We start from the raw sequence: 9,059 nt of genomic DNA on the forward strand, positions 1-9,059 counted from the left end.
AGATCGTGTTAATGCGACAATAGGGGTTTTAATTAGAAAGAGATTTCAATTAATAAACTTAGAGTTAGCTGTTCTTAGTCTCGAGAGAGATATTAACACAAAACAGGGATTTCTACTGATTAAGTCAAGTGAATAAATCGTCTAATTCAGAAGTAATAGGTAAAGTCTAGGTGGATTCTTCATTGGGTATTGTCTTCTCCATCGGTTTTCCAAAAGTATTCTCCAACTTTTATTTCTTTCGTGTTCTTAGTTAATTAAATAGTTAATTTTAGTTTAAAGACATCCCTTTAATTTTTAGGCTAAATAATAAAAAGATAGTAAGTACTAGTACTTTTAGTCCTTGTGGATACGATATTTTTTTTCTCACCACAACTATACTACTGTTCGATAGGTGTGCTTGCCTTAGTCAAAATTTTTAGTTAGTTTAGCGACCATTAAGTTTTTGACGCAGTTGTCAAGGACTAAGATATTAAAAACACTTGATTTTTATTAGTTTAGTCATTTTTACTTTTATTTCAAATTACTTTTTGCTTTTAGTTTAATTTTTCTTTTCTAATTTTTCTTTTGTTTGGTTCTGATAGGTGTCTCTAGTTTATGACTAAAAGGAACCCGTCAGGACCTTTGCTTTTCGATAGTGAAATAGAGAGTACAGCTCACAGAAACCAAAGAGAAATAAGGCGAAGTCTACAATAAATAGAGGAAGAGTAAGAGGACGTTACAGATTTTACTGAAGAAATGGCTGATAATCAGAATAATCCGCTACCTCCTGTAGTTGCCACAAATCCTGTCAATCAGAATTCTGCTCCCTTGCTATGTATGATTATGCTAAGCAAATTTTAACAGGAACTGAATCGAGTATTGTTTGACCTGGTGTAAAAATTTTCGGGGTATTACATTTCTCTCTCCCTTAAAATAAATTTCATCCTCGAAATTTTCTTGTTTTCTTTTGATTATGAGTTTCATTATTTCTATAGTTCTATAGTTTCTTTCTGTACATAGTTACCCAGTTTATCATTTATATCCATTCTCTATCCTTTCATTTCAAAATTTATTTTCAATTCAATATTTCACATTTGCCTTCCAGAGCTTCTACCAATAGAAATAGAAAATAATATCATATGAATCTTATTATCAAGTGTTCTATCACTTATATTGGCTTGGAAAACCAAAGAAAGATAGAGTAGTACCACTTGTGAATCAATCAGACTTGCGATAATTTCTGTCTATTAGTATATTTATCCAACCTTTTCATATTTTGATTATAGCATCCAAACATTAACAATTGCATATGCCTCTGAGAATATCAGTACATATAAGATACCCATATAAAAACCCAAAAATTTACTATAATATACCCAATTATAACTGCTATTTTCAAATATTTTTGCAATTTATTCACCAATCTATTGACTAGTATAATCATCAATAATTTCACATCATTTACTTCACTCAAAAAAAACTAATTCGGAAGAAATTTTCAGTTAACTATTATGTAAATACCATATTTGAATAAATCGATTTTCCCATAAATAACTTCTTTCTTTAACAGTGATACTGTATATCTCAACTGGTTTAAGAAAAATCCGATATCTCTATTCAAAACCCGTCTTTACTTATTAACTCATTCTCAGTTCCGACTGAACTTTTCACTTTCTGCTTCTGAACTTAATCAATATAAATCTCATGAATTTCATTGCATATAATTGTACTAGTAAAGGGGTATAGATCGTAAAGCCTCATAATTTAATTTTCATGTATTTACTCATATAACATTTATCATTCTCAAGTACTATAAAACATTTATCCATACTTTTACGAGTTCTGCTTCATCATAACTAACATTTTTACTCAGAGATAATCCTTTACCTCGTAACAAAAATTGTTTACTTTTTTTTACTTAGCAGAGGCCCAGTAGACTAGATAGAACACTTCAAATATACGGGACTTATACAGAGGTGCATTATTATGCACTATTAAACAGAGAACACTGAAGTCTATACAGAGAGTACGAATGTGTTGAATGTGCTAATAATTAGAGAGCACTAACGTGCTAGTAACCAAAGAGCATGCTGAGGTGTAACACCCCTTACCCGTACCCGAGGCCGGGATAAGGTACGAGGCGTTACCGGACAAACATACAAACATTAAACTAAAATGCGGGCCATAAAATTTCATTCATATTTCAAAACGTTCATTCACTTACACATTGTCCCTTATTTGAGTCTACGGAGCCCAAAACATACTTTAGAAAGGGTTCGGGACTAAACCGAGAACTTACAAAAATCTTGAAAATTTCATGCTTTAAGGTTCCACATGCCTGTGTCCCAAAGTCATGTTCCATACACGGCTGAGACACATGGTCGTGTCTCTGCCTGTGTGGAATATACCTAGGCTATTTTCCAAGCTTTGGTCAACCTTAATCTCTTACACACTTATACATTTATACCAAGATTATCATCTTACCAAATATCTTCAACTTAATCATCAAGCATTCATATTTAAAGCTAGATCATATCTTTATAAAATACCACAATTCAGATGCGTAGAATAACATGTTTGCCTGAAACATTTCAATTCAACTCCATACCCAACAAGCATTATATTGAGACTAGTCATATATATATATATATATATATATACATATCATGATACATATCATTCTCTTTGCTTTTCTTATAAACACATATCATTTATTTCATTATATCAATATTTCATATACCATAGTTTCTATGTATTCCACATATATTTATTTTCCTCCTCCTCCTCTCCATTCCACATCCTTAATGTATATAGCATTCTTGTAAGTACGATTTCACAATTTACTAATAAATGCTCACATCAAACTGTCCACACGAGTCATAGTAAATTACTTATTTATAATTTGAGCTACAGAGCTCCAAATTAAGATACGTGAATTTCCCTTGAAACTAGACTCACATATCTTTTCACCATAAAATTTTCATAATTTTTGGTTTATCCAATTAGTACAGTTTATTCATTAAATTTTCCCCTATTTCACTTTTTGACAGTTATGACCTCTCTTCACTAAAAATTAATTATCTCACAGTACAGAACTCAGATAATGTTATTGTTGATTTATCTTGAAAATAGACTCACTAGGGATTTTAAAAATATAAGTTTGAGCCTCTAATTATTTTTCTCCAAATTTTTGTGATTTTCCAAAGTCAGAACAGGGGATCACGTAATCATTCTGAACCAGTATCACAAAAACATAAATATCTCAAAATATAGAACTCCTTTGCTTTCTATGTTTCTTTTATATGAAAATAGACTCATTAAGATTTACATTACGTTTGGTTGGCTGTAATGGAATAGGGCTGTAATTGAATAGAGCTGTAATGGAATAGAGCTGTAATAAGTAATTCAACTGTTTGGTTGAATGGAATGGAATAGAACTGTAATAGTATTCTTGTGTTTGGTTGAATGGAATGATGTTGTAATAGCATAAGGAAAAAAACTAAAATGACCAGAATACCCTTAGCAGAATTTTTTTTAAAAATAGATGATTATTGTTATTGTTATTAAATTTTGATAAGATTATTATTGAAAATAATTTAATAAAAATAATAAATAGTTTAACCATATTTTAACATAATTATTATTAAATATAATTTAATAAAAATATAATTTAATAACATTCTTAATATAATTATTATTATATGAATTAAAAATCAAAATATATAATACTATAAAATATATATAATCTACTTTATTATTTTTAAACGCAATACATATTTAATGTGTTAAAATATCATTCTTGAAACAAATAATTTAATTATTCTATAATAAAAACAATTAAATATTAGAAGTAATAAATAACTCATTGCTAAAAAGTAATAAATAACTTGAAAATTATATTTCACATTCAAGCATAATATTCATATATTAACAAAAAGTTACATGATTTCATTAGTATATATGTCATAATCCATATGTTTTAAAATTTTACAACATTAAAAGTTACATCATTGTAATGACATTCTATCATGTCATTATACCATCCAACTATTACAAACAGAAAAAGTTATCAAAATATCAACACAACCATGATTTTTAATGGTCAGCAAGAAATCTTCTGACCCATTCCAATCGCACAGCAGAAGGTAAACTAAAAAAAATGAGCATTTGCGTTGGATGATCTGGAATTTTGCTCAATGCTCGATAGTGTTCATCCTCAGTTAAACCTTCCACTTCACATAATGTTGGATATAATTTCAGAGCACTTTCTTGAATGGTCATTTCTGACTTTTGTTGAATTACCACTTCGGATGCAATACTCTTACTAATTTCAAGGCCAACGGTCCGTATATTTTCCGCCAATAAAGCGGCAGCATCATTAAATGAAGTAGAAAAATCACTTACATCAGAAATCTTTTTTTTCTTCTTTGAAAATGCAGAATCACCTTGGTTTCTAGCTAGTTGCGGTTCTGGTTGAGGTTGTGTAGCTGAAAGATCCATGTCATCTAAAGAAACATCAGCTTCGGATCCATGGAAATCGTTTCTTTCTTCATGAGAATTTGTAGCAGCTACATCTTCAACATTTATTTCTTCAATAATATCAGCAGCTGTTTGAGCATCTTTTCCAGTGGCTCGATCTTTTGCCTAGATGGCAGTAAGTTGGTCATAATAAGGGAAACTCCGATGTCTAAATTGAGCTGCTTCTTTATGACTCTATAAAAATTAGAAATTCATATTAGATATAAGTTTTGTTAAAATAAGATAATAAAGACTTGAAATAATTCTTACACTTATATATGAGTTCCAAACCGCATCTTCAGCAACAACAAGCTGCCTATGCTCATCCCAACCAAAGCCGCTATTGTTTTTTCCACTAAGCATGTCATAAACGATTGACCAATCCATTTTCAATGTCCTAATCCTCGATTCAAGATTAGGTTTAGCCTTCAACATGGCATTGGGTAAAACTTTTTCTATCATTTTTTCTAACTCATTTAAATAGCCGGCTTTGAATCCCGTATCAGCATTAAAGGTTCCAGCATTGTGCAAGTCGACCATACAAGCAACCAACGCAGCATCTTCTTCTGGAACCCATTTCCTTTTGGTTCCTCGAGAACTCTGGGAAGAAACACTTGATTGGGAAAAACCTGACATAATTATCTTAAAAAAAACGCAAATGAAATTATGCATCAAAAGGTCAACACTTTATAAAATTATAACACGTGATGAATCAATAGAAAATAAATTATCATTCAACAAGTCTAGTACAATACAAAAAAAAAAATACAATTCAAACACCACCAAAGTTTCATAAACTAGATATATGAAATAACATAAACAACTTAAACGTTTACTACTATTTTTACCCTAAACCTAACTAATTTCTAGATGCTTGCCATTCGTCGAACATTTGGTTGGCTAGTTCCATCCTCCAAGTAGCCCATGCATCCGACGGATGAATATTTATTATATTCGGTTCATCGTCATCTATCACATTACTAGGTAATCCTTCTCCCAACTCTTCTTTAATAGGATCAAGACTCATATAGGTTCGAATAAAATTATGGAGCAAACAGCATGCAATAATAATTCTATTGTGCACCCTTACAGGATAGAATGATGGACTCCTAAGTATTCCCCATCTAAGTTTTAATAACCCAAAACATCTTTCAATAACATTACGCGCTGAAGCATGTTTCATATTGAAAAATTCTTCCGGAGTACTTGGCTGATAACCCTAACGCCACTCATTCAAATGATATCTTTGTCCTCTAAAAGGCGCAAGAAATCCCTCACAATTTGTGTATCCAGCATCAACTAGATAATAACAACCTATAAAAAGAAACTATTTGTCATGGTTAATTTCCCAAAAAAGTATGATCTTAGAAATTAATTCAAATTCCTTTCATTTTTGCATTTTACCATGAGGAACTTTTAGTCCATGTCTCCTACTTATGGCATCTCGAAGAACTCGTCCATCAGCAACAGAACCTTCCCAACCAGGAAGAACATAAACAAATTGCATATCAGGTGTACAAAAACCTAACATATTTGTTGCTATGTCACCTTTTCGTGTTCGATATCTAGGTTTATCAACAGTTGGAACCCTAATCTTGATGTGGGTTCCATCTAAAGCACCTAAGCAATTCTACATCACATGTATAAAATCTCGAGTTAGAATACTATATTTAATTCCAAATGTACTAAATTATATGCGAGCTATATATAGAACTCACTCCAATACCTTAAACCATTTCCACCTTGGGTCTGTAGAATTAGCTGTAATTGGCTCTGCCTTTTTAAATAACACATCTTGTAAGCGTATGATAGCATTTAAAACATTGTGAAATGATCTGCTAACGGTTTCCCCGGACCTATTAAAGTGATGCTAGATAACTCGATTTTTAAGGTGATGAGAAATAATATGTAAAAACATTGCCACTTGCTCATCAACAAGCATGTTCCTTGACGACTTCAATTCCCCTAAAGTTTGTAACATCTCACATAGTTTAAAAAAGGTAGTTCTATTCATCCTAACTTGTTCAATACACGTCTCGTCACTAGCATATACAAGTCTTTTCACATAATCTCATTTTGCATAAAAATCTAAAATATAGGATCTAATCCTTGGTCTATAAGTATGCAGGCTATGAATGGCACCCAGTGCAACTAAGAACCAATTCGCAACTGTACACATTTGCAACCATATTGTAACAGCAAGACCAATTCTTTTACGCCTCTCATTTTGTACTATTAAAGGTAGACGAGCCATTACTGCAAGATATTAAAGAGTTACATATCTTCAAATCGTAGTAAACGGGTCACATTTCTCCAATACTAATTTCAATAACAGTAAAACAAAATCAAAGAATTTAATTGCCAAAGAACTTACAATGATTCAGTGAATACAAGATGCTCAACTCTGGGTGAGGCAGCAATCAAACAAGCCAAATAAGAAGAGGAAGCAATAACAAACTGTCAAAGAAAAAATGAGCAATACATATTAATAAATAGGATAAGTCTGTTTAAAAATATATTTGCTTATGTATAAGTAAAAAATTTATCAAGCATTTACAAAGAATTTCATGTTTATTTATATAAATACAATTATCCAAATAAATGTTTATTTAAATCACTCAATACTTATACTCCTTCACTTTATAATTGTTAAATCACTTTTAACATTTTACATGTAGTCATTGAAACATTATAAATATTTTACATGTAGTCATTTGAGATTTATAAGCAATATTCTCTATGTATATTTATGGAATTGAAAATTTTATAATAATGATATAAGTAATAAGATAAAGTACATGAGTGTAAACTTTTGAATCATGAAATAAGATCATTATTTTTAGATATTTTATAAATAATATTCCATAACAAAGATATGAAATAATAAAGTACTAATAAAATATATATATATATATATAATTGTTTCACATATATATATTTATAACTCAATTCACAATTTTTAATAAAAATACATTTTAATAAAATTATAATCTTTTGTTTTGTATTTTAATAAATTAACAAGTGTCTTAAAAACTATAACAAAATGTTAAAAAAGAGATGCGACAATTTTTAAAATTGTTTGTGGAATAAAAAAACATATTATTAGTATATCAAATACTAAGTCATTATTTATTTGAGGAAAAAGTATAACAAAAATACATGTAGGAATGTTAATTGAGGAAAAACAAAAGATTGATATGAAGGCATATATGCCAAAATAGTTCTTTCCCTTTCTTTTAAGGTGCAAATTGCAATTTGTTTTATATTTGCCCTTAGCCTTTACATCTATCTTTTATATTTGCCCTTGGCTTTTACATCTATCTCGTCATCTTGATGAAATATCTTAGGAATTCTCATTACTTACATCAATCCTCATAAATGGTAAAATAGATCTTTTATATAATGCCAAAGATCTTGCTTATCAATCTTCTTTCAAACTATCTTTGTTAGCAATATTATTTGATAGTTTATATTTAAAAAGTTGCATTATTCCTCCCAATAATTATGCAAATAATAGATTTATGCAAAACAATACCCAAAACAATACCCAATAATTATTGTACGAAACCTCTCTTGCCCAAAGAAGATATGCAACTTGATCCTTTTCTATCAAGCTCTATGGTCCTTATCTTGAAGTCAATTACGCCAAAGAAAACACAACATTATTAAACCGTCATTGTTCATTCTTAATATCTCGAATTTATACAAATGATTACTTAAGGATTCAAAAAAGGTATCGAATGGATGTTACACCGATCTACAACTCAATAGCAATATGAGAAGCATAAAACAATTCCTCAAGCTAACATGATGTTATACTAATCTACAACTCAATAGCACTTGGTATAAGGATTAAAAAGCATCAGAAAGTTCCAACCATGGATAGAAAGTTTTAAGCATGCAAATATTTTATTTTTAGTACAAGCAAGCAATTATATTTTTAGTACAAGGATTAAAATATTTTATTTTATCATCAACACAACCATGATTTTTTAAAAAAAGTATGGATAAATCAGAAATATCTCAATACAGTATGGCACTTTAGAAAAACTCTTCCAACAAAAACTGCAGTTGACAGTAAAATATTTGGCAAAGCAGAGATTAATATCCCCTGACTCCAGTAATTGTTGAAGAGGTACTCTAAAATTCTGCACCATCTGACCAAAAGTCACACACTTTATAATGGAGAAATGTGAATTGAAGAACAGTTAGATGCCATTCAAAGATGAAATACCAGCACTCCATTAAGTAGAATAGCAACCGCAAATCTAAATAATTTATGATCACTTTCAAAATATGCAAGTAAGCTGCTTGTCTTACATGTTAAAATTAGATTCAACCTTCAACAAAGCATGAACTAAAATCCACAAACCTTCTTATGCCATTGGCAAACCATGATCAAAAGAGTATGATAACCAAGGCTCCTCTGTTATAAATAATGGGGAGGGAAAATCCACAAACATCTAATGTAGGTTTGTTGTTTCAATTCTATAAAATAGGACTCACCTTGGAACCACTAAAATCCCTTTTGGTCAGTTCACCCCCCTGAAAAGAAAAGTGGA

The 9,059-nt window shown here is 30.3% G+C and overlaps 1 protein-coding gene across 1 annotated transcript; it reads right to left on the bottom strand.

Moving 5' to 3' along the window:
* Positions 1-4,014: 4,014 nt before the first annotated feature.
* On the bottom strand, positions 4,015-5,133 carry LOC108458654 (uncharacterized protein At2g29880-like). Its single transcript, XM_017758059.2, has 2 exons — positions 4,768-5,133; positions 4,015-4,692 (listed from the first exon to the last, which is right to left on the bottom strand). The coding sequence occupies exons 1-2, from the start codon at positions 5,131-5,133 to the stop codon at positions 4,624-4,626; spliced, it is 435 nt and encodes a 144-aa protein (XP_017613548.1). The 3' UTR covers positions 4,015-4,623.
* Positions 5,134-9,059: the final 3,926 nt, after the last annotated feature.

Source organism: Gossypium arboreum, chromosome 4, assembly GCF_025698485.1.
Source record: "Gossypium arboreum isolate Shixiya-1 chromosome 4, ASM2569848v2, whole genome shotgun sequence".
NCBI classification, from domain to species: domain Eukaryota; kingdom Viridiplantae; phylum Streptophyta; class Magnoliopsida; order Malvales; family Malvaceae; genus Gossypium; species Gossypium arboreum.

Excerpts from the sequence above, each read along its gene's own strand:
- LOC108458654 (XM_017758059.2), bottom strand. The coding sequence starts at position 5,133 with ATGTCAGGTTTTTCCCAATCAAGTGTTTCTTCCCAGAGTTCTCGAGGA. Across the intron at positions 4,693-4,767 it reads TTTGGAACTCATATATAAGT|AGTCATAAAGAAGCAGCTCA; the intron begins GTAAGAATTATT and ends TAATTTTTATAG.